Source organism: Aedes albopictus, chromosome 2 (genome assembly GCF_035046485.1).
Source record: "Aedes albopictus strain Foshan chromosome 2, AalbF5, whole genome shotgun sequence".
In the NCBI taxonomy this organism is placed as follows: Eukaryota; Metazoa; Arthropoda; class Insecta; order Diptera; family Culicidae; genus Aedes; species Aedes albopictus.
The window spans coordinates 390,800,328-390,825,536 of NC_085137.1; the positions used below are offsets into that span (position 1 = coordinate 390,800,328).

The 25,209-nt window shown below is 42.4% G+C and overlaps 3 protein-coding genes across 3 annotated transcripts in view; 2 read left to right on the forward strand and 1 right to left on the reverse strand.

Moving 5' to 3' along the window:
* Positions 1-25,209, forward strand: part of LOC134288404 (uncharacterized) — a 250,015-nt gene that overhangs the window by 29,809 nt on the left and 194,997 nt on the right. The gene's annotated exons all lie outside the window — the stretch shown is intronic.
* LOC109404953 (cytoplasmic tRNA 2-thiolation protein 2) lies at positions 12,960-14,467 on the forward strand. The gene has a single exon (XM_019677910.3). The coding sequence runs from the start codon at positions 13,089-13,091 to the stop codon at positions 14,433-14,435; it is 1,347 nt and encodes a 448-aa protein (XP_019533455.3). The 5' UTR covers positions 12,960-13,088; the 3' UTR covers positions 14,436-14,467.
* On the reverse strand, positions 14,598-16,063 carry LOC109404952 (probable malonyl-CoA-acyl carrier protein transacylase, mitochondrial). The gene is made up of 2 exons (XM_019677908.3): positions 15,109-16,063; positions 14,598-15,022 (listed from the first exon to the last, which is right to left on the reverse strand). Exons 1-2 carry the CDS (start codon positions 15,886-15,888, stop codon positions 14,606-14,608), a joined length of 1,197 nt encoding a protein of 398 aa, XP_019533453.3. The 5' UTR covers positions 15,889-16,063; the 3' UTR covers positions 14,598-14,605.

Below are 25,209 nucleotides of genomic sequence, written 5' to 3' on the forward strand. Positions count from 1 at the left end.
ATTCTCAGCAAAACGATTGCCGACTATCAGCAATGAACTGTCAAAATTGCCGAGATCCCGGCAAAATGATTGTTTGCTGATTGCTCGGCTGTGCGAATCTCGGCAAAAGTTTGAAAAAATGCTGATATCCCGGCAATCTGAATTAAGTGTGTATGTAGCGTTAGCTTTGGTCGAGAGCTTTTTTAATGCTTTCGAAAATAGGGTATTTTAACCAGAGGCGAGAATGACGAGTACACTGCCGTGAATCGCATAATTGTCCCATTTGCATAGGAAATCCAGCAAAGATGGGACTGATATGCGTTACGATAGACGGGGATACTTTCGAGGTGGTAGAAGAATTCGTCTACCTCGGTTCCTTGCTAACGGCTGACAATAACGTGAGCCGTGAAATACGAAGGCGCATCATCTGTGGAAGTCGTGCCTATTATGGGCTCCAGAAGAAACTGCGGTCAAAAAAGATTCACCCCCGTACCAAATGTACCATGTACAAGACGTTAATAAGACCGGTGGTTCTCTACGGGCACGAGACGTGGACGATGCTCGAGGAGGACATGCAAGCACTCGGAGTTTTCGAGCGACGGGTGCTAAGGACGATCTTCGGCGGCGTGCAGGAGAACGGTGTGTGGCGGAGAAGGATGAACCACGAGCTCGCTGCACTTTATGGCGAACCCAGCATCCAGAAGGTAGCCAAAGCCGGAAGGATACGGTGGGCAGGGCATGTTGCAAAAATGCCGGACAACAACCCTGCAAAGTTGGTGTTTGCTAACCATCCGGTTGGTACAAGAAGGCGTGGAGCGCAGAGAGCACGATGGGCAGACCAGGTGGAGCGTGATCTGGCGAGTGTTGGGCGTGACCGACGTTGGAGAGCTGCAGCTGCAAATCGAGTATTATGGCGGCAAATTGTTGATTCAGTATTATTGTCTATCCGGTTGGAATCAAGACCGACATTCAATCAAAAATTGCCATTTTCTTGGTCCACAAGTGTCGCAACTGTTTCGCATCTAGTGCGCTGTGTTGCTGACAACAACGGGAAGGATGCGCACTACATTTGACATGATTAAAAAACGTCGCGAGTTGGGTCGCGTCGCGACTTGATTGTGCGAAGTCCGGTTTGGTGGCGGCCCGACAATATCATGAATTTGATGTTAACTAAATAAATGAAATGAATGGGACTGATATGCGATTCACGGCAGTACAGTGCACACTGGGCCAGAAACTGAAATTAGCAAGACAAAACCTCTAGCGCATTGGGGATACGTCCTATCAAGTTGGTGTCTTCGGCAAAGTTGTTGGGTTTTATCTGCACCTCAAATTGCGCTTGGAATTTAGTTCGTGAAACCGCCGCATAGGTGGCGCTGCGGTGTTAACTTCTTTATTTTACATCCTAGAGTTTTGGCGTCTTCGGCAAAGTTGTAGAACAGGCAAAAATATGAAAAGTTGTCGAAGACATCAAAACTCTAGCTCTTAAAATAACAAAGTTACATTGAATATTATAAACAAACGACTTAAATTTGCGCTCTTATGTCATTCTCTTGTTTATCACCCTACATGTTGCCATGGCAACAGAAAAAAATAATCGCAGTAGGCGAACAAGATCGTATATTTGAAATTTGAAACTCTTGCAACAATCATGCGTGTTGGGAGGCTCGGAGATCTTTTAAGACAAACTCGCTTTTTGTTGTTGGAGTTGCTTCAAAGCTGTATTCGAATTCAAGAAATATAAATGGTTACAGTTACTGTTACAATGAAATATCACGACAATCTTACATTTTAGTTTCTCCTTCCTTCCACAGCTATTTACAGAAATAATTAACGAATAAACAGAATAACTCTAGAAACGCGTCCTCACTGCTGTTGTGACTCTTACAAAATGGCGCCTTCTACCCGTTTCCTTTTCGCCTCTGTCGGCCACTGGAGAAGTGGGCGAACCTATCACCTAACTCGCTAGCATTGGGTGCATCTACTGTTCGTCTCGCTATACCGGGGGGCTCTTCAAAGTAACATGCCCCGACCCGTAACACTGGTCACCCTCACCAGTTTTACCCATAATATCTAACACAGCTACTTTGGAGACCGCTCGTTTCAAAATCCCAGATGACGTGTGTACCTCAACTTGTCTTACGCGACCATCCGAAGCAGTAATCACCTTAGAAATTCGTCCCCGAACCCAGTCATTTCGTTTTTTCTCACCCACCAGTATCACCAAATCGCCTTGTTTTACCGGTTTGCCATCACCAAACCATTTGGTACGTCGAGTAAGCTCAGGCAGATACTCACGAGTCCAGCGTCTCCAGAAATAATCTACCAAGCTTTGTCCCAGTTCGTAGTCATACTTTAGAGCAAGGCCGTTGTCTGTGAACTCCTTTGGCGGTTGTTTAACTCCACTTGAACTGAGCAGTAGAAAGTGGTTAGGGGTTATCGCTTCCTGGTCTTCGGTTTCTAAAGGTACATACGTCAGCGGACGAGAATTAACGATTGCCTCAGCTTCTGATATCACAGTAGCTAGAGTTTCCTCCGTAGGCTTTCGAAAGGCAGGCATGGTTTACAAAGCAGTTTTAACTGATCTAACCATTCGCTCCCATATGCCTCCCATATGTGGAGCTTCCGGAGGGTTAAAAAACCATTGGGTGTTAGCATTGGTGAATGCTTCTGCTACATCATTTTGGTCCAGCTGTGAGAGCAATTCGTTGTTTGCGCCATGAAAATTTGTTCCATTGTCTGAATAGAACGCTAAAGGTGCACCACGCCGCGAAATGAATCGCCTGATTGCCATTTTGCATGACGCTGTAGTCAGTGAGTGTGTCACCTCCAAATGAATTGCCCGAATCGTCAAGCAAGTGAATAGGCATATCCATCTTTTTTCATTGCGGCGGCCCACTTTGACCAAAATTGGGCCAAAATAATCTATGCCGACATAACTGAATGGTCTCAAGTTAGGGGTCAACCTCACCGCAGGCAATGCGGCCATCCTTGGAACCGCCGGTATTGCCTTATACACTTTACACCATACACACTGCCGGATGACGCGTTCAATACTTGCTCGCAGTTTTGGTACATAATAACGTTGTCGAACCTCATTCAAAACTGTATTTCTATTCGCGTGCAAATAACGACGGTGATAGTAGTCCAAAATCAATGTCGTTACGCTGTGGTCCCTTGGCAGTATCATCGGATACTTAGTATCTTCCATCAACGTGGGTGCATTAGCGATTCGGCCATCCAGTCGAATGCAACCCTGCTCGTCCATGACAGGGGATAACTTATACAATGAACTTGATCTTTCAACAGTACATACTTGTTCACCCGATTTGCGAGTCAGTATTGCAACTTCATCTGGGTATCCAGATTGTTGAGCCATTTTGATGAGAAAACCTTCTGCTTTACACAATTCATCCTGAGTCAATGGTCCTCCTTGCTTGGTCATTTGCATATGCTTCTTCTTGCAGTTTTCGATGAAACGATAGACGTACCCTACAGTACGATGCATTCTCTCCCATCTCGAAAATCGTGTGCAGTCCACAAGCTCAACCACATCTGCCACCTGATGTACAAGACAAGCTCGAAGTTCATCTTGCGCTTCCTTAGGGGTAGCCAATATTTCTTGCACCGGCCAGTTTCCTGTATTTTGCAACAGAAACTCTGGTCCTGTAAACCATCGACTTTCTGGTTTGAACGAAGGAAGCTTTTTCCATTTAGTTGCATCATCTGCCACGTTATATTTAGACGGTACATAATGCCACTCTGCAACTTCAGATTTGTTCAAAATTTCCCCAATTCTAAAACCTACAAACTGTCGATACCTTCTACTGTCAGAGCGAATCCAAGCCAGCACGGTTTGCGAATCAGTCCAGAAATATCGCTTGGTTATGGGTAACGAATGACCGTCTCCAATAGTCTTTGCCAGTCTTGTACCCAACACTGCAGCCTGCAGTTCCAACCTCGGAATGGATATTGCTTTCAACGGTGATACCTTCGATTTCCCAGCTACTAGGGCACAATGTGGTCTGCCATCGATTATTGCCCTGAAGTAGGCGACGCTTGCATAGGCTAGTTCACTAGCGTCGACAAACACATGAAGTTCAATTTCGGTAGGCTGCCTAGTAACGGAAAAATAACAGCGGTCCACATTCACGGTGTCAAGCTCAGCGAAAAGTTGGGTCCAAATTTTCCAGTCCTCCAAAATGTCCATCGGTATTTCGTCATCCCATCCTATTCCTGAACGCCATGTATCTTGGAGGATTACTTTGCCGAAAAACGTGAAAAAGGCCACCAAACCGAGTGGATCGAAGACGCTCATCACACAACGTAGCACTTCCCTTTTGGTCGGGATTGTTTCACCAAATACCACGTCATGCAAGTCTTGCCTAAGTTCCTTCGAAAAGGTAAAGATATCCTCTTTTGGGATCCAGATCATTCCCAAAACTCTTTCGGAATTCAGCCCTGCCTTGTCAAAGTTCAAGATTTTTTCCGTTTCAGAGCAAGTCTCCCCTACCTGTTCGAGCACCTTTAAACTGTTTGACATCCAGTTTCTAATGTGAAATCCTCCAGCGGCATGGATACATTTTACTTGGAGAATCAATTCCACTGCTTCTTCAACGGTGTCGCAACTATCAAGAAGATCATCAACGTAATGGCTTTTCTCGATCGCTTCACTTCCTCTTGGGTACTTCTCGGCGTGTTCAGCTGCATTTTTATTTTTGATGAACTGCGCTGAACTCGGCGAACAACACGACCCGAACGTTGCCACATCCATTATATACACAACTGGTCTTTCATTGGGCGAATTCCGAAACAGAAAGCATTGTGCCGACTTGTCCTGATCCCTTATGTAGAACTGGTGATACATTTCCTGTATATCCCCAACAACGGCTACATTCCTCTGGCGAAAACGGCCCATGACAGCAGGCAATGGTGTCAGAAAGTCCGGGCCCTTGAGTAACATACTGTTCAAACTCACACCGTCGACAGTAGCACTGGCATCCCAAATCAGACGAACTTTATTTGGCTTTTTTGGATGTAACACCACTCCCAAAGGTAGAAACCAAGTACGCGCTGGATCCATGTCTCTCAATTCAGATGATGACGCTTTGTGTGCATAGCCTTTGTGTTGATAATCATCAATCTGCTTACATACATTTCCGTACAGATTCTCATCTTTCTTCAATCGTCTTTCCAGGCACTGCAATCTTCGAAGGGCCATCTCGTAGCTTTTCGGAAATTTGAATTCGTCGTGACGCCAGAGAAGCCCGGTTTCGAATCGGTTAGAACTTAGTCGAACAGTCGTCATTTCCAAAATCCTTTTTGCTCGCTTCTCATCATCTGACTCAGGACGTGAACCTTCGGCGCCGACGGAATCCACAGCAAAGTACGTTTTCACCAATTCGTGTATTTGCTCGTCAGATTGACGACACTCACACAATGTGACCGCATGAAAGTTGACGACGTCCCGCTCCTTAGAACCGCCTCCGAGTATGGACCACCCTAGACGGGATTTGACAGCGACTGGCTCACCGACCTGGCCTTCTCTGCTCCTCAAGGACACCAACAGATGAGCGTTATTTGAACCAATCAATATACGCGGAGCCGCATCGTTATAGTCCACAATTGGCAAGCCATCCAAATGTGCAAACTGTTTTGATAATGCATTCACACATACTGTTTGCTTTGGAAGTGCCAATTCCGATACCGTTCGCACATCAATCAAAGGATATTTTTCGGTTGTATTGCTGCCAGATATTTCAAGATCAACCCGCCTGGAATCTTTCTCGGACCTAGACATGTTCGCTGTCCAAACTAAGCAAAGTGGATCTGGTTTCCCTTCCACGCCCAACTGATTTGCCAAATTCTCCTCGATTAACGTGGCCGATGATCCGTCATCTAACATGGCGTACGTGTCAATCACTGAACAGGAACCATACAGTCGTATCGGTATAATCCGGAAGAAAGTCGTATTCAACAGACGGTGGTGGCTGACCAAAGCTGTCGTTACACGTTCCGCTGGTTTTTGTGGCACCGCATGAAGTAGCTCATGGTGTGGCTTAGAACATCCGCCCACCCCACATGTCGTTCCACTAGGACAGGTCCATTGACCATCGATTTTACCATGTCGACCTAAACACTGACGGCAGAGCTTGAACTTGTGCACCATTCTCCAACGATCCTGGACAATCAACTTCTGGAACGCTTCGCAGTTTGCAATGCCGTGTTCCTCATTTTTGCAGCCAGAACACGATACAAACGCACGTGTTGCTGCTTCATTGCCTTCCGAGTGTGCATCAGGTTTGATATCATGCACATTAGTATAGGGTTTGTACTTTTGGTGATCTCGCAAGCCTTTGTGTTCCGGAAACACTTGCATAGTGACTGAGTTAGCCTCCAGAACAAGGATTTCCATAAAATCACCAAACGTTCGGAGATTAATACCAGTAAACTGCTTCCGGTATCTCGCCCAATCCATCTTGCATCCGGCCGGCAGTTTATCAATCAGCTCCTGCAACAGTACTGGATTACACATATGCGACGACATCTCAGCTGCTTCAAGATGATCGCATAAATTCTGCACGGCCATCCCGAAAGTTATCAGCATATCCAATCGCTCTGGTTTCGGTGAGGGAACTTCTCGGACCTTCTTCAACAGCATATTCACTACAAGCTCGGGCTTCCCAAACAACATTTGGAGTGTCCTTATTACCGATGGCACAGCAGACGGTATCAATAGCCGGCTACGCACTGCTTCCAAAGCGGGCCCTCGCAGACTACGCTGTAACCGCATGAGATTTTCCACATCGGAATATCCGCATGCTTCCGTTGTCATTTTATAACAGCTCAAAAAAATTGGCCAATCTTCTGGATTTCCATCGAAAACAGGCAATTCCTTTGGCATTACCTGTCGTGCAGCAATTTTATCGCGATTTAGCTCTGCTGGACGCTCGGGGTGTGGCACACGAACAGGGTTTGTGAAATATTCCGAAGCCATAGGTGGTTCAACGTTTCGATGGGCTAGGCTTAGCTTTGACATCCGATCCACATTCGAGTGAAAGTCCTGTTCCATTAGTCTTTCGCTTGTGACCGGAAGACGATCGTTGTTTTCAGCAGCACGCATAGTACCACGTAGATCCGCATACTCACGCTCTAGGTTCAGCTTCGATTTTATATTGGCTTTCGTTGTACAGTTACTTGCAGTTGCACCCATGACTCCGCACGGATTAGAATTTCGATGAACTAGGCTCAGCTTCGACACCCGATCAATTGTCGAGTGGAAGTCCTGTTGCGCTAGTTTTTCGCCCGGTGGGCAAACGTTACACACAGTGGGATTGGAACTCCAGTCGACTAGGCTCAGCTTCGACACACAAGCACCTTGCGTGTGGAAGTCCTGTTGCACTAGCTTACCCCCGGATGGAGGCAAAGACAAATACATTGTACGGTCTCTAACGCTACTAGCTAACGATTGTTTATCTGATTCCCGAGACACCCGTCCTACTGATCTGATTACTTCTTTATTATCGATTCCCAACCGCACCCCATTACCTTGAACATCCCGCTGGTTTCTGACCATCGGGCGAATCGGATCCGCGGAATGGATCTCCTCCACACAATCTTCCAGTTTGGCTGTTGACTGATGCTCCAGACCAAGTCCTTCGTTGCCAATTTGAAGTTGCCTCTGGATCCATTCTTCAACCTTTCTTTCACTGCTCTGTAGGCTGATGCGGCTTCGGTTTCCTTCGTCCTCCAGTTCCTCAATCTGTGCAAGCTCCAGTTCATGCTTTTGGGAAAGGTACGCCGCTTCTTCATGAATCATTCGCGATTGCTCTTCTTCTTCTTCCCTCAAAAGTTTCAAGCGGGCTTCACGAAGCGAACGTTGCAGCTCCTCGTGCTTCTTTCGCATTGCCTTTGCTTCTTCCAACTGCTGCAATTTCAGATGAAGCTTTTCGGACCGTGTCGATGATGACGAACTTCTTACGCTACTTCCTCTTTTGCTTTCGGGAGCGACCACTTTCGCCTTGCATATTACGCAGATAAACTCATCGGAATGTATAGTTGCAATGTTGACAGATGCACACGAGTAGTGAAACCAGTTTTCACACTTGTCGCATGCCACCATGTCTTCCCAACTGTCCGGTTTGTTGCAGCTCTTACAACTGAACATCTCCGGTTCCGGTGTGTTTACTTTCTGCTTCCTTCTTGCTGGCATCTCTTTGAAGGGCCGCTCTTCCAAGAGCTAAAATCTTTGAAGATTTGTTGGGAGGCTCGGAGATCTTTTAAGACAAACTCGCTTTTTGTTGTTGGAGTTGCTTCAAAGCTGTATTCGAATTCAAGAAATATAAATGGTTACAGTTACTGTTACAATGAAATATCACGACAATCTTACATTTTAGTTTCTCCTTCCTTCCACAGCTATTTACAGAAATAATTAACGAATAAACAGAATAACTCTAGAAACGCGTCCTCACTGCTGTTGTGACTCTTACAAAATGGCGCCTTCTACCCGTTTCCTTTTCGCCTCTGTCGGCCACTGGAGAAGTGGGCGAACCTATCACCTAACTCGCTAGCATTGGGTGCATCTACTGTTCGTCTCGCTATACCGGGGGGCTCTTCAAAGTAACAATGCGTTTTGAGGAATGATATATACGTTTGTCCAGGTATTACTAGTAGAAAATCCTGTTTTAATGTATATGAATGTTATATCGCTAGCTGTCGATGTGCACCTTCCTGACTTTGCCCGTACGGGCGTATTAAACGTATTATTCGTAGGGGAATTTACTTGTAGAATCTTTTACACTTTTATTTTATTCGTTTTAACATCAAATCAAAAACAATGTCAACAGCTGAACTGAACTGAAAGATTTATCAGATAAATGTTAACCAATTATCCATTCACGGTTTTTGTGGGTTGTCAAGATAGCAAATTAAAGGTAAATTATTTTAATTCACTAATATATTTATTATATTAAGTATAATAAAAGTAAACAGCATTGGCATGCGGGATATTGCGGGATTATTCTTGAAAAAAAAAAAAAACTCGATGAAGTAGGTGGAATCTTTAATGAAAATAAAATCAATTGCCCCGTTAGTGAAATGTTTCAAAAGACTCATGAAATCTCTCAGCAAATGCATCACGCTTTATATAATAATTAGGGTGTAAAGTTGGGACTCATATAATACGCTGCCATCTTCTTTAAGCCAATCACAATATTTATCTCAGCTAACTTATATCCGTCTCAATTTATTTTTTTTAATTCGATTAGGCTCAAATTAGGCTCCTCTTTCGACTTGTCAAATACTGAAAATAAATTTATTTGGATGCACGACAACCTGGAATTTGCGGTAGGTGTAAAGTGAGTGGCAACGTCTTGTAGGAGTCCCGACTGTTTAAAAAGATTCAAGAAGTGAAATTACTCACCTACGGAACGTACGTTTCATTCAGGCAAAATCAGGTGCAGATTACGCTATACTTCTCATATATACTAAGGGTCTGTGTCAATTGGCGAATTAAAATTAAATTTTACTTAAATTTGACAGTTCAACACTTAAACTTGACAGTTTTCCTAAGGAAATAATTATCGAACTGTCAAGTTTAAGTGAAACTTATATTTAATTCGCCAATTGACACAGACCCTAAAAGAGTTATTTCTACTAGTAATACCTAGACAACTGTATGTATTGTTCTTCAAAAAGCACGATTGTTGCAAGAGTGAAATACAATTTCAAGTTACGATCTTGTTCGACTACTGCGATTATTGTTTTCTGTTGCCATGGCAACATGTAGGGTGATAAACAAGAGAATTACATAAAGCGCAAATTTAAGTCGTTTGTTTATAATATTCAATGTAACTTTGTTATTTTAAGAGCTAGAGTTTTGGTGTCTTCGACAACTTTTCATATTTTTGCCTGTTCTACAACTTTGTCGAAGACGCCAAAACTCTAAGTTGTAAAATAAAGAAGTTAGCACCGCAGCGCCACCTATGCGGCGGTTTCACGAACTAAATTCCAAGCGCAATTTGAGGCGCAGATAAAACCCAACAACTTTGCCGAAGTCACCAACTTGATAGGACGTATCCCCAATGTGCTAGAGGTTTTGTCTTGCTAATTTCTGTTCCTGGCCCAGTGTGCAGTGGAACGAACGTCGTAAGAGCCCTAGTAAGAGCCATTTTTTTTAAAGACTAAATTTCATATTGAAATTTAATTGAGTGTTTAGAAGCTCTGCTTTTGGTGGAGCGGACCTGGTGTGATGGTTAGAACACTTGACTATCCCGCCGAGGACCTGGGATCGAATCCCACACCCGACAAACTTGCAAAATGTGAGTTTTTCCTTCGGAAGGGAAGTAAAGCGTGGGTCCCGAGATGAACTAGCCCAGGGCTGAAAATCTCGTTAATACGGATAAAAAAAAGCTCTGCTGATTTATCCCAAAACCAAAACAATATTATACTTATGACACACATGTGATACAAGAATCATTGTACAATTGCGCTTGAAATGAGTGCCATACTGAAAATTCTCTCAGTTCAAGTCAGTCCTGTTGAAATTTTCTTGACACTGCGTACCGTTGTACAGGAATCACACTCGTATCACATGTCTGTCCGGGGTATTACCCGATATCTCGCTTTTCTTGCAGTTTTAGGGATGTTTTTCAACAAATTTCGTGGATCATTGGTGAAAATGGATAAAAAGAGTTACTCTGGATTTCTCAAAGTTACACTCGTTTGCACAGTGTCTTGCCCCTAGGGGCGTACAGAATAGAAATACAGCGCCCGTTCGCTCGTTGCAAACCCGCTCATTTGCAACGCTTTTTGGTTACAAGTCCGCTAATTGGGTTGTTTAGTGAACTAAATATTGCCTTTTTCTTTAACCTAATCGAAAGAGCTCATTTTTCTGAGTATAACGTGATTTTATTGCATTCCGATTCCTTTGTTTTGATGGTTAAATAAACAAAACAGTTTTAATTTCCGTGGCTAGAATGACAGTTCAATCGATAAAGTGACAGTTCGCCCCGAACAAAAAAATTTCCCCATACAAACTTTAAATGATTTTTAAAAATAGTTCCCGGGAACCTAAAATGATGAAATTTTGGATTTCGACTAATTTTTGGACGGAGATTCCGATGATGCAATAATCTGGATACCCCTAAAGAACCCAAATTGGGCAAAATTTGACACAATGTGTTGTTTGACACATGTCATGTTTGCAATTAAAAAGCAATCAAGTGTCAAATTTGTGCCGTCAGTCGTGCTGGCAGTGCATTTCGATGCACTTTAGTGTCAAAATGACGTTGCGAATGGCATTCGCTCGTTGCAATGTAAACATGTTGCAACGAGCGAACGGCCGCTGTACACTAGAACTCCAATGACACTGCAATCGCTTTTCCTATTCAATCATTTTATTAGCTTTCTTCTTCTTGCTTCTGGGTGCTCTTTGTATTAACAAAGAGCGAAAAATGGCGCAGCGAACTAGCGCTATATTGCCAGTTAATTTTTGATTTATACTCAATTAGAGTTTACTTTCTGGTGAGCACGCCGCGAACACGACCGAGCGTGTCGATCGCTGCCAAATCGCTGCAGTCGTACTGTTTATTAGCTTTAATAGTAATAATTGACTATTTATAAGCACCGACGAACCGACGTGACAGTGGTGATTCAAAACTGCCCCCCCAAATTTAACGGTCGACCAGCGAAGCGAGCGAACGCTTCTGTCAAATAAGCGCAGACGCAAACCTCTTCCTATATGAATACACGGGGGTTGGAAGTCAAGCTATCAAAACAACGCGAACCGTTGTAGAGGAGGCGGTAGTGTTCGGCTATTTTTCATCATGGCGTCGGGGACAACAAATTTGAATTTATTTGTTCTAGCTGTCACGTCGGTTCGTCGGTGTTATAAGCACCGACGAACCGACGTGACAGTGGTGATTCAAAACTGTCCTCACAAATTTAACGGTCAACCAGCGAAGCGAGCGAACGCTTCTGTCAAATCAGCGCAGACGCGAACCTCTTCCTATATGAATACACGGGGGTTTGGAGTCCAGCTATCAATACAACGCGAACCATTATAGAGGAGGCGGTAGTGTTCGGCTATTTTTCATCATGGCGTCGGGGACAACAAATTTGAATTTATTTGTTCTAGCTGTCACGTCGGTTCGTCGGTGTTATAAGTGTCCATCTTGTAGAGGGTTCTTTGTTTTAGTAAACAAAATTTATTTGACACTTCTAGTACCGTTAATGACGCTGTAAGGGCGTGGCAAACTAGATCTAGATTGAGTTTAAATAAGGGCGAGAGTTCTCTTCATCGACTCTCTCTTCTTCAAATTAAAGTGACAAGATGCAAGTATGGTTGCACTTTTTGGTCATAAATCGCTAGATTGCGATGCAATCTAGCGTCTAAGTGTAAAAAAGTTCGATTGAATTTGCATCTTGTCACTTTAATTTGCAGAAGGGAGAGTCGATGAAGAGAACTCTCTCATGTTACTTTCGCCCTTATTTAAACTCAATCTAGAGTTGTTAGTCACACGGACGGTCGCGACATTGGACTTCTGTGGCTAATTATTCTACTGGGTAGAGTGACTGGAAAGGAGAGTGGCGTCAACGTCAAAATTGGAACTATGATCATCCATAGAGCTTGCTGACGTTTATTCGCCTTTCTCTTTCAAACATGCAGGCGGAATAGAATTTGTTGTCATCAGGAAAGGTTTCCCGATGAAAACAAATCCTATCCCGCCTGCATGCTTGAAAGAGAGATGTGAATAAACGTCAGCAAGCTCTGTACAAATTCCCGTTCCAAACGAGCAGGAGAAGTGTCAAAATTGGAACATGACGTATACCATGTCACCTAACTTGTCACTTTTATTGCCCTTATTGAAACAAACGCTCGATTTTACCAGTCGAAATAAACTACGCAGCCACATTTTTTCAGCAGAATTATTCGCGAACACCCCTAGTTTTTAGATCCATTTGAAGTGGTGTTTACACGCGAAACGTCAAAATAGTGAAACAAAACAAACGTGCGTGTCTTCGTTCTCGTGCGGTGGCGGTGTACCTAGTTCACACATTACGAATTATTCCCGAAAACAGCGTTATTCAAGTAACTATTCAGCTTTACAATGTGCAGCATCGGCGAAGATGACTTCGGAGACGAGGGTGGCGCTCACGCCATGAAGGAAGAATCCCCCATACCGGAAGAAGGCACATCGTCGGCTCTGGAACAGCATGAGATCTGCCACAAGTGTAATGAACAGCCTGCGGTGTTGAAGCTGAACCGAAAGGAGCCCCAGTGCCGTGGATGTTTTCTGCATTACGTGCGGCACAAGTTTCGAGCTTCGCTGGGAGCCACCAAAATCGTTCGGCGGGGTTCCAAGGTGATGGTGGTTTTCAACGGCTCGCCGGAGAATGTAGTGATGCTGGACATGATCCGGCATGGTTTGGACCAGGATGCTTTCAAGAAGTTACGAGTGGACCCGGTGGTGGTGTTTGTCAATGAGGATTTCATTGACGGGAGTCGAGGGGATCTTGAGCAGAGTGTGGGCGAGAAAGTTGAGATTATGAAACAATTTGAATTTCCATCCTATTATGCCGTGCTGGGTGGTCAAGAAAGCTGTGGAATTGGCGAGGGTAATCTATCGGAGAAATTTCACGCGGAGCAAGAAGCATTTAGGAAGATCTTGGGAGGAATCAAAAGCGTAACATCGAAGCAGGACTTCATTGTACAGACTAGGAAGCAAACGTACAAGGCATTAGCCAAGCAGTTGGAATGTGGATACATATTCCTGTCCAGTATTGGGTTAGAACTTGCGAAGACATTGCTGTCGGACGTGGCTCTGGGTCGAGGAAGATCCCTTGCTCTAGACATTGCCTTTTGTGACGATCGTGACGAAGAGCGGAAAATAATTCGTCCTATGCGAGATCTGAACCCTGAGGAAATCGACTATTACTTGAACTTCGCAGAGAATCAGCTGCGAAGTGTCATAGCTTTGGACCCGTTCCGAGAGAAATCAAGTTTGCAGAATTTGACGTCCAAATTTGTCGATGGGTTGCAGCAATCATTTCCCTCTACGGTGTCCACCGTGTTTCGGACGGGAGATAAGCTGGGTGCGGAAAAAGTGGCAGATTCCAATGAACCAAAAGCAAACGACGACCATTTCTTAGAGCTGTTTGATAAATCTTTGAAAATCGAGCCAACGGCAGAAGAACCAAGCAAGTGTAAATTTTGTCACTCGAGTCTGGACTATCGGGATTCGGCCACACTGTTTGCAACGGAATTCTCCCGGATGGTTTCTTCGCGAATTAACGTGGAACTGAGTCACGAGAGTATTATCGAAAGTACCAGACTAATGGAACGGGACGCGTGCAAAGCGGTAAACGCCGAACTTGAGGACGACGAGATGAGACAGCTCAAACGGGAGTTGTGCCACGCTTGCAGGAATATTTTTATCGATTTTGATGGAAAATAATATATGCTTTGGAAGCTGTGCTTCAAGTTGTAGTTTGACGTTCAATTTGTTTTGCGATGACTTTCTTTCTCTGTGATACTTTTGTGGTTTTATCGTTCAATGTTGGTTAAAGTTTAAGGAGCTACACGAGCTTTCGTTCAAAAATTCAAAACACTTTTCCACTTTTCCTATCAAGCTTCTATATTGAAAGACGAATCCCATGCTTTGGCATTGACCTGTTTGAGAATAGCTTTCAAACCTTTCCCTGGACCACATTCGAACGTGCGGGGGAAGAATTCGCCGGTTTTCCGTTCGTACAGATTATGCAACGTTTGTTCCCACTTGACCGGTCGCACTATCTGCTTTGGAAGTTGATTCAGTATGTGCCCCGGGTTTCGATACCGTTTGCCGTCCACATTCGAGTGCACACTGATGATGGGGTCTTCGATTTTTATCTTTTTGAGTGCTTTTGAGAATGGTTCCACTGCTGATGCCATGAGTTCGGTGTGAAACGCACCGCTCACCGGTAAACGTTTTATCCGTTTAATGCCGTACTTTTTCGTGTTGGCTTCGAGAAATTTGAGCGCTTCGGTGTTACCTGCGATTACCTGAAATGGGATAATGATAGAGATTTGTAATTAGTAAAATATAGAGTTGGGTCTCCAGTAAGTCTAAATAAATGCTGCATTCTTACCTTACAACTTGGATACAAATAATTAGCTATTCGGCATTCCGGATTTTCCATGCCTCGTTGAATGCACCAGTTCACGGCATCTTTACAGGCTTCCCCGAGTCGAGCATCCGGAGAAAACAGTACCGTTGCCATTCCACTTTTGGTCTGCTCGCTTGCCCATTGCATAGCTTCGGCTCGGATCTGCACCAGCTTGACTGCCTTATCGAATGAAATGGCTCCGGCAAACACCAACGCTGTGATCTCACCCAGACTGAATCCGGCCGTGGCAAAACAGTTATCGATGGCGTTCGGTCGTTCCTCTCTGAGCTGCTCGAGCGCTGCCAGAGAGGAAACCATCACCGCCGGTTGGCAGTACATGGTCTGATCAAGCTTCTCCCTAGGGCCCTCGACGCACAGTTTAAGCAAATCGTACCCCAGCACATCGTTAGCCAGGGCAAATATGTCCCGCGCGCCGGGGTACTTCAGCAACCTGGAAGCCATTCCAACGTATTGCGCCCCCTGGCCGGGGAACAGTATGATCGTGGTCTCGCGGGGATCGATTTTCGGTCGGTTTGATTTCATTGCCTGATTGCGACCCCCGAAGAATGTCCCATCTACGTAGGGAAGGGTGGCCCAGGCGTCCTCTTCACTTTGCGGTCGGATGTCCTGGAAGGTGGCGGCATTATCCAGGAGGTCTTTCACTTTTTCCGAACCGGCTGATGGTGGTCCTTTGGGGATTTCGGGTTTGCACTGTAATAGGGCCGGCCGGTGAAATCTCCTAACCAGTGTTCGGAAGAACATGGTCGTTGTGTTGTTATTGCTTGAAAGTATGACGAGTCAGTGATTTAATAGTTAAATCGTCACTAATTTACAAATTAAATTAAATTTCTTGGCGACTGCTGAAATAATCAACAACAAAACTGGAAAGCACGCGTGCGGCACAGCTGATTGTTCGATACGACAACATAAGATCTGTCAAAAATGAATGTGATCTAATTTGCGGTTGTCAAAATTCGAGGCGAAAAGGGGAACTCACCAGGCGAAACAGCTTTGGCTGCGTTCTTGTGAGTGTCCATTCTCGGATGCACTTTTTAGTGTTGCCAGTGTTTTACCCCGGACAGACATGTGAAGAGTGTGATTCCTGTATAACGGTACGCAGTGTCAAGAAAATTCTAACAAGACTGACTTGAACTGAGACAATTTTCAGTATGGCAGTCATTTCAAGCGCAATTGTTCAGTGATTCTTGTATCACATGTGTGTCATAAGTATGACGTTCCGACGCTAAACATGAATAAAATCCAAGCTGTGAGACGATTTTACGTCATAGAGTGACCTTATGAAATTTATCCGAGTCATTATTGTAGGGATTGAGAGGGGTACTGAGAAAATAAGCTACTGGGCATATACCATTGGCAGCGGTGAAGCACCGTCGGCAAAAACAAAGCAAACGACGAGCACAGAAAGAAACGTCAGTCTTGTAAAGTATTTTGCGCGTGCAGCTTGTTTGGCGAGTGCGGTGCTGCTTGATTCCGATGCACATCGGCGGAATTGGAGTTTGGCCCGCCATAATGTACCGGAAGATTGGTTCCGGACACGACACTGACCACACCCGATACATTTTATATTCAAGGACTTCAGAAGTGATTACTCAAGAACTCACTGTACTTGAATCGCATTAACATTTAGTGGCTTTCAATAGGTTATAAATCGCTTTTTATTCGAATTCCTGAGAGACTTCTAGTTAAGCCGAAAAGTTCATTTTTTATTGTTCGATTTTTTTTAAATATCCAATTCAACTAGCCATTTGACTAGCATGATATTTAACAGGTTAGTGGTTAGCAACTGCTCTGAATATGTCGTCTAGCTTCAACGAATGCTTTAACTGTCATTTTGACTTCCTATGTAGGGATTGAGAGGGGTACTGAGAAAATAAGCTACTGGGCATATACCATTGGCAGCGGTGAAGCACCGTCGGCAAAAACAAAGCAAACGACGAGCACAGAAAGAAACGTCAGTCTTGTAAAGTATTTTGCGCGTGCAGCTTGTTTGGCGAGTGCGGTGCTGCTTGATTCCGATGCACATCGGCGGAATTGGAGTTTGGCCCGCCATAATGTACCGGAAGATTGGTTCCGGACACGACATTGGCACAGTTGGTAGAAGATGTGTACGCTCGGGCTCGGTTGTTGATGCAGTGAATGCGAAGGGATTGAACTGCGTGCTGGTGGCTCGATCCCAACAGATTGAGGAGAAACGGGGTGTTTTGTATTTTGTTTGGTGCAGAAGCTTTTGGGGGCGAAAGTTGCCTTGTTTGCTAGCTACGATGCGATAATTGACGGCGGATCGTTTCAATTGCAAGGACGTGTACGAATGCAGGTTTAACTGTGTTTTGGAATGGAGATTTTTTTCTACCGCCGGATGCAAGTTTAGTTGATTTTTTGTGAACTGAACAGTTTCGTGTGTGAGATGATATTTAGTTCTTGCTTGAGTCAGTTCTTGTTTATCGCGAGGTTTGTTATTGGATTCGTCAGAGTAAACAGAAGCAGAATCGAAATCCGGTGAAAGAGAAATTTGAAATGAGGACGAAAACAAAAGCAAAACAAAAATCATAACAGATCTTATAGTTAATTATTTTATTTGCAGCATTTCAAACATATTCAAAACAGAGTTAATTGATTATCGTTTTGTATGAAAATAGTGAGATTTGTGTTCTTGTTAGCTGGAGGCGAGGTTTTCAATGGTGTTGTTTTGTTGCCTGTTATTGATATAATTTAGTACTTGCGTGGTATATACTAGATTCCCATTATATGAAATCAAATAGATGATTATGCTTTACACAGGCATGTTCTACAAAACAGAACAGCGAATTTCCACGAGAGGGTAAGCTGCAACTGATAACAAATTCCCCTGAGAGGGTAAGCGAATTCCCCCGAGAGGGTAAGCTAACAGCGAATTCCCCCGAGAGGGTAAGCTGCAACTGATAACAAATTCCCCTGAGAGGGTAAGCGAATTCCCCCGAGAGGGTAAGCTAACAGCGAATTCCCCCGAGAGGGTAAGCTGCAACTGATAACAAATTCCCCTGAGAGGGTAAGCGAATTCCCCCGAGAGGGTAAGCTGCAACTGATAACAAATTCCCCTGAGAGGGTAAGCGAATTCCCCCGAGAGGGTAAGCTAACAGCGAATTCCCCCGAGAGGGTAAGCTGCAACTGATAACAAATTCCCCTGAGAGGGTAAGCGAATTCCCCCGAGAGGGTAAGCTAACAGCGAATTCCCCCGAGAGGGTAAGCTGCAACTGATAACAAATTCCCCTGAGAGGGTAAGCGAATTCCCCCGAGAGGGTAAGCTAACAGCGAATTCCCCCGAGAGGGTAAGCTGCAACTGATAACAAATTCCCCTGAGAGGGTAAGCGAATTCCCCCGAGAGGGTAAGCTGCAACTGATAACAAATTCCCCTGAGAGGGTAAGCGAATTCCCCCGAGAGGGTAAGCTAACAGCGAATTCCCCCGAGAGGGTAAGCTGCAACTGATAACAAATTCCCCTGAGAGGGTAAGCGAATTCCCCCGAGAGGGTAAGCTAACAGCGAATTCCCCCGAGAGGGTAAGCTGCAACTGATAACAAATTCCCCTGAGAGGGTAAGCTAACAGCGAATTCCCCCGAGAGGGTAAGCTGCAACTGATAACAAATTCCCCTGAGAGGGTAAGCGAATTCCCCCGAGAGGGTAAGCTAACAGCGAATTCCCCCGAGAGGGTAAGCTGCAACTGATAACAAATTCCCCTGAGAGGGTAAGCGAATTCCCCCGAGAGGGTAAGCTAACAGCAAATTCCCCCGAGAGGGTAAGCTGCAACTGATAACTAATTCCCCTGAGAGGGTAAGCGAATTCCCCCGAGAGGGTAAGCTGCAACTGATAACTAATTCTCCTGAGAGGGTAAGCGAATTCCCCCGAGAGGGTAAGCTAACAGATTACAGAAGAGAGATGAGAGATTTAAAAAAAATGAGACGCGATGGTGATGAAAGAAGAGAGGTGAAGGATGCGAGATGTGAGATGAGAGATTAGAGATGACAAACAAGAGGTAAGAGATGAGAGACGATGATGACGAGAGATGATAGATGAGAGATGAAGCATGAGAAATGAGAGATAAAAGATGGGAGATTAGAGGTGATGATGAGAAGAGATGTTGATGATGATGATAATGGCGATGAGAGATGAGAGGTGACAGATGAGGGACGTAAGATGAGAGATGATAAATGAGAGATGAAAGATGACAGAAGAAAGATGAGAGATGAGAAATGAGAGATTATAGATGAAAGATGAGGAATGAGAGATGAAAGATGAGCGATGAGAGATGAGAGGTAAGAGATGAGAAATTTGAGAGATGAGTGATGAGAGATGAAAGATGAGGGACTAAAGATGATAGATGGTAGATGAGAGTTGATGATTATAAGAGGTATTGATGATGATGATGATCATAGTGATGAGAGAAGAAAGGTGAGAGAAGATGATGAGAGATGAAAGATGAGAAATGAGAGATTACAGATGAAATATGAGAAATAAGAGATGAGAGATGAATGATGAGTTATGAGAGGTGAGAGATGAGAGATTAAAGTTCAGATATGAGAGATGATTATCAAAGATGAGATACGAGAGATAAAAAAAAAATAAGACACGATGGTGATGTAAGATGAGAGATGAAAGATGCGAGATAAGAGATGAGAGGTAAGAGATGAGAGATGATGATGATGAGAGATGAAAGATGGGAGATGATCATAATGAGAGATGAGATTGGCATGACTGTGGTGAATGTTAAAAAAGATGTGAAAATGTCTTAGAAAACGTAATAAAAGTGACAAAGACGGTGATTGAAAATGAGGATGATTGTGATGATGATAATTGATAATGATGATAGATAAGAGATGAAGGATGAGAGATGGTAGATAAAATAGGAGATGCTAATGATAATGGTGATGAGACATGAGAGATTACAGATGAAGATGAGAAATGAGTGATGAGAGATGACAGATAAGGGATGAGAGATGAGATTGGTATTACTGTGCTAATGATAATGATTTATGATGATGTTAGATGAGAAATGAAGGATTAGAAATGAGAAGTGAGAGATGAGAGATAAAAGATGGAAGATAAGAGATGATGATGATGAAAAGAGATGATGATGATGATGATGGTGAGACTAAAGGTGACAGATGATAGATAAGTGACGAGAGATGAGAGACGAATTATAAGGGACGAAATATAAGAGATGAGAGATGATAGCTGATGAATATAAGAGATGTTGATGATGAGAGGTGAGAGATGAAAGATGAGAGAAGATGATGTTGATGATGATGAGAGATGAGCGTTGAGAAATGAAAGATGAAAGATGACAGATGCGAGATGAGAGATGAAAGATAAGACGCGAGGAAGGAGAGATTAAAGATGAGAGATTAGTGATAAGAGATGAAAGTTGAGAGACGCGAGATGAGATATGAGTGATGAGAGATGAAAGATGAGAGATGATGATGATGATGATAGAAAAGAAGTGAGAGATGAAAGAGGAGAGATAAGAGATGAAAGTTGAGACATGAGAAATGAGTGATGAGAGATGAAAGATGAGAGATGATAATGATGATGAGCAATGAGATGTGAGATATGAGAGATGAAAGATTTTAAATGAGCGATGAATTCTGAGAAATGAAAGATGAGAGAGGATGATGATAAGCGATGAGAGGTGAGAGACAAGGTGAGAGATAAGAGATTAAAGATGAGAGTGAGAGATGAAAGTTGAGAGGTGAGAAATGCGAGATAACAGATGAGAGATGAGACATAAAAGATGAGAGATGAGCGATGAGATGAGTTGAAAGATGAAAAATAAGAGATGAGAAATGAGAGTTGATGATCAAAGATGAGAGAAAGAAGTTGAGTGATAAGAAATTAGAGATGAGACACGACGGTGATGAGAGATGCGAGATGGAAGATGAGAGATGAAAGGTAAGAGATGAGAGATGATGATGATGAGATATGAAAGATGATAGATAATTATGATGATGAGAGATGAGCGACGAAAAATGAGAGATGAGAGATGATGATGATAAGAGATTTGATGATAATGATGATGATGGTGATGATAGTGATGAAAGACGAGAGATGAAAGATGAGAGATAAGAGATGATGATGATGACAGATGAGCGATGAGAAATGAAAAATGAGAGATGAAAAATGAGCGATGAGAGATGAAAGATGAGAGGTGAAAAATGAGATGAAAGTTGAGAGCTGAGAGGAGAAAGATGCGAGATGAGAGATGAGTAATGAGATATGAAAGATGACAGATGATCAGTGATGAGAGGTGAGAGAGGAGAGATGAAGGATGAGAGATGAGGAATGATGACGATGATTAGAGCTGAAAGATGAGGGACGAAATATGAGAGAAGGTAGGTGAGAGACGAGAGATAAGAAATGAAAGATGATAGTGATTAGATATGAGAGATGAGAGATGAGAGATGATGCTAATGAGAGATGATGATGATTAGAGATGAAAGATGAGAGATAAGAAAGAAGAGATGATAGACGATAATAGTGAGATATGAGAGATTGTTATGACTGTGGTAAAGGTTAAAAAAAGGTAGTAAAAGTGACAAAGATGGTGGTTGGAAATGAGGATGATTGTGATGGGATGATTGATAATATCGTTTTTAGAACGAAGACAATTGTAAGTTGTAGTACAATAAAGTGAAATGTAAACAAAGTGAATATAGTTAATTGAAAATTGAGGAGAGATGAAAGATGAGAGATGAAAGATGAGGGATGAAAAATGAGAGATGGTAGATGAGAGATGAAAAATGAAAGATGATATTGATGAGAAATGAAAGATGCGAGATAAGAGACAAGAGATTATGCTGATAAGAGATGCTGATGATTAAAGATTAGAGATGGTGATGAGCGATGAGAGAAAAGAGATGAGAGATAAGAAAGAATTGATGATATACGATAATAATGAGAGATTGGCATGACTGAGGTAAAGGTTAAAAAACATAAGGCAGTAAAAGTGACAAAGAAGGTGGTTGAAAATGAGGATGATTGTGATGATTGATAATATCGTTTTTAAAACGAAGGCAATTATAAGTTGTAGTACAATAAAGTGAAATGTTATCGAACTTAATATTGTTGATTGAAAAATTGAGGTCAGAGGGGAGAGATGAACATGCTTAAAGAAGAGCGTTGAGAGATGAAAGATGAGGGACGAAAGATAATAGATGGTAGATGAGAGATGAGAAGTGAAAGATGATAATGATGAGGGATAAAAGACGACGATGAGAAGATGATGATGAGCGATGAGAGAAGAGGAAAGGGAGATAAGTAACCCTAATAGCACATATGTTCTACACGAGTTCATATTACTGGTATATGACCAAATTTAGTCATAAAAGAGTAACATAAACATATGTAGAACATATGTGCTACTAGGGAAGAAGAGATGATAGACGATAATAATGAGAGATGAAAGATTGGCATAACTGTGGTCATGGTTAAAATAAAAATAAGTTTGTAAAAGTGACAAAGAAAGTGGTTGAAAATGAGGATGATTGTGATGGTGATGATTGATAATATCGTTTTTAGAACGAAGGCATGTACTAAGGCAAGTATAAGTTGTAGTACAATAAAGTGAAATGTAAACGAACTTAATATTGTTGATTGAAAAATTCAGGTGAGACGGGAGAGCTGAAGATGATGAGAGATGAGCGATGAGAGATAAAAGATGAGGGACGAAAGATAAGAGATGGTAGATGAGAGATGAGAAATGAAAAATGATAATTATAAAAGACGATGATGAGAAGATGAGAGATGATGATGAGCGATGAGAGAAGAGATAAGAAAGAAGAGATAACTGTGGTCATGGTTAAAAAGATGACTGTGGTAGTGGTTAAAGAAAGGTAGTAAAAATGCCAAAGAAGGTGGTTGAAAATGAGGATGATTGAGATGGCGTTAATTGATAATATCGTTTTAGAACGAAGGCAATTGTTAGTTATACTATAATGTAAACGAAGTGAATATTGTTGATTGAAAAATTTAAACTTTTAAAATAATGAGAGAGTAGGACAGGGGGAGAATGTAGGGATTGAGAGGGGTACTGAGAAAATAAGCTACTGGGCATATACCATTGGCAGCGGTGAAGCACCGTCGGCAAAAATAAAGCAAACGACGAGCACAGAAAGAAACGTCAGTCTTGTAAAGTATTTTGCGCGTGCAGCTTGTTTGGCGAGTGCGGTGCTGCTTGATTCCGATGCACATCGGCGGAATTGGAGTTTGGCCCGCCATAATGTACCGGAAGATTGGTTCCGGACACGACAATTATGAATTGGGTTTTAAATTAAGACAAATGTATCGATTTTTTGATTTTATACGAAAGAGAACCTTTTTCTGTGCCACTATGATTTTTTTCAGATTTTTAGAACTTTATTTTGGTACCTAAAATCAATTTCAAAGACAAATCGCTTCCATACAAACTTCAAATTGGTTTTTAAATAAGTTCCCGGTCACCAAAATTCATGAAAATTTGGATTTCGTCTCAGTTTCGCATGCAGATTCAGAATATGGAATTATCTCAACACCGCGAAAGAAGCCAATTACACTAGTTTACAGCATTTTTGAACTCGGTAAGCTGATGATCATTTTTGGTGTAGAATCATGCCCTGAGTTCGAAAACGCGAAGGAAAAAAATTACAGTAGAGCGGAATTTTTTTCGACTTTTCTTACAAGGTTGATGATTTGAAATCGATTTTTGTTCTATTTTTAAGCAACGTCGCTCACTTCACACATCTCATTCTTTGTAATCAATGCTCCGATTGAGCTGAATTTTTTACTGTATCTCGCCTACATATGATATGACAAATAAACGTTGAGTTAGAATTTTTAGATAGTTTTTTTCTTATTGAAAAAAAAATACATTTCTTCATATATTTTTGGAAATTTGGCTAAAATTTAAGGAGATCATCCCTAAAACCCGCCAATATCTTGAATTTTATTAATCTGACGTAAAACCTGCATTCAGATGATCAAATAGTATTGTATCCAGCTTTTAATTTATGGAAAAAGATTTGAAATTGGTTGAACAAAACGCATAATATTTGAATTTTAGTAAATTCCATATTTAAAAAAAATGTAAACTTGATATTGAGCTAAAACTCAAAAACGGCTCTACTTAAAATTTTTTAAAGCACGGTTTCGAAATCAGTGCTAAATTGTGCTTCAAAATTTTTGGTCTTTGGCAAAAGTTCACGACTTCCATTTTATTTTGTAAACTACACTGAAATGAAAACTTCATTAGTTTTTATGTGCGCAAAGCAGATAAAAGCGAATCGGTGGCTCAAATCCTCATTTTATGTGCGGCATTTAGATTTCAAAGGGTTTGCAATAAATATGATTGAGTTGCACATATTTTTTATATGCACAGCTATGAATTCTAAAAATGATACATTTACAACCTAGGTTAACTGAATATAAATTTTGAGTGTAACGATTGATATTTCAAAACGTTCAAAACATTTCAATAACGGAAAACTAGTGAAGCAAGAAAAAAATACTTTTGTTGCTGACCGAGTTTACGGTCGATATTTAAAGTCTTCCGGCGATCTCCTGCAGCTTTTTAAGTTAATGTATTTTAATCTTTTACTTTTACGTAATAATATTCATAATTAAAATATGCCAACAGATCGATATCGAGGTTATACAACGCGGCAAAGCACAGTGACCAAAGATGAACTTCCAGAAAATTTCAAGAATAGGGTCCTAAAATTAAAGACGAAATCTCACTTATATTGAATAATACGATCAAGCATGGTATTCTAATCGAAATTCTACTTTACTCGAACTTGAAAAACAAAGGAATAATGAGAAAATTCGAAACAAGTAAAATGGTAAATAGTTCTACCGCAGACAGACGTTCGAGTTTGACTCAGCAGCTTGTGTAAAAAACATGGCCGCACCAAATTGCCAAGTGGCAATCTGCGAACAGATGGCGTTAGCGACGTTCATATTCAGTCGCTGCCTCACATGTGCGTTGCGACCAACAACTGTCACCACTGTCGTCTTCCAGCCGGATGGCGGGAAAAGACCGCACGTGTTGCACGCTAATA

Excerpts from the sequence above, each read along its gene's own strand:
- LOC109404953 (XM_019677910.3), top strand. The coding sequence starts at position 13,089 with ATGTGCAGCATCGGCGAAGATGACTTCGGAGACGAGGGTGGCGCTCAC.
- LOC109404952 (XM_019677908.3), bottom strand. The coding sequence starts at position 15,888 with ATGTTCTTCCGAACACTGGTTAGGAGATTTCACCGGCCGGCCCTATTA. Across the intron at positions 15,023-15,108 it reads ATTTGTATCCAAGTTGTAAG|GTAATCGCAGGTAACACCGA; the intron begins GTAAGAATGCAG and ends ATCCCATTTCAG.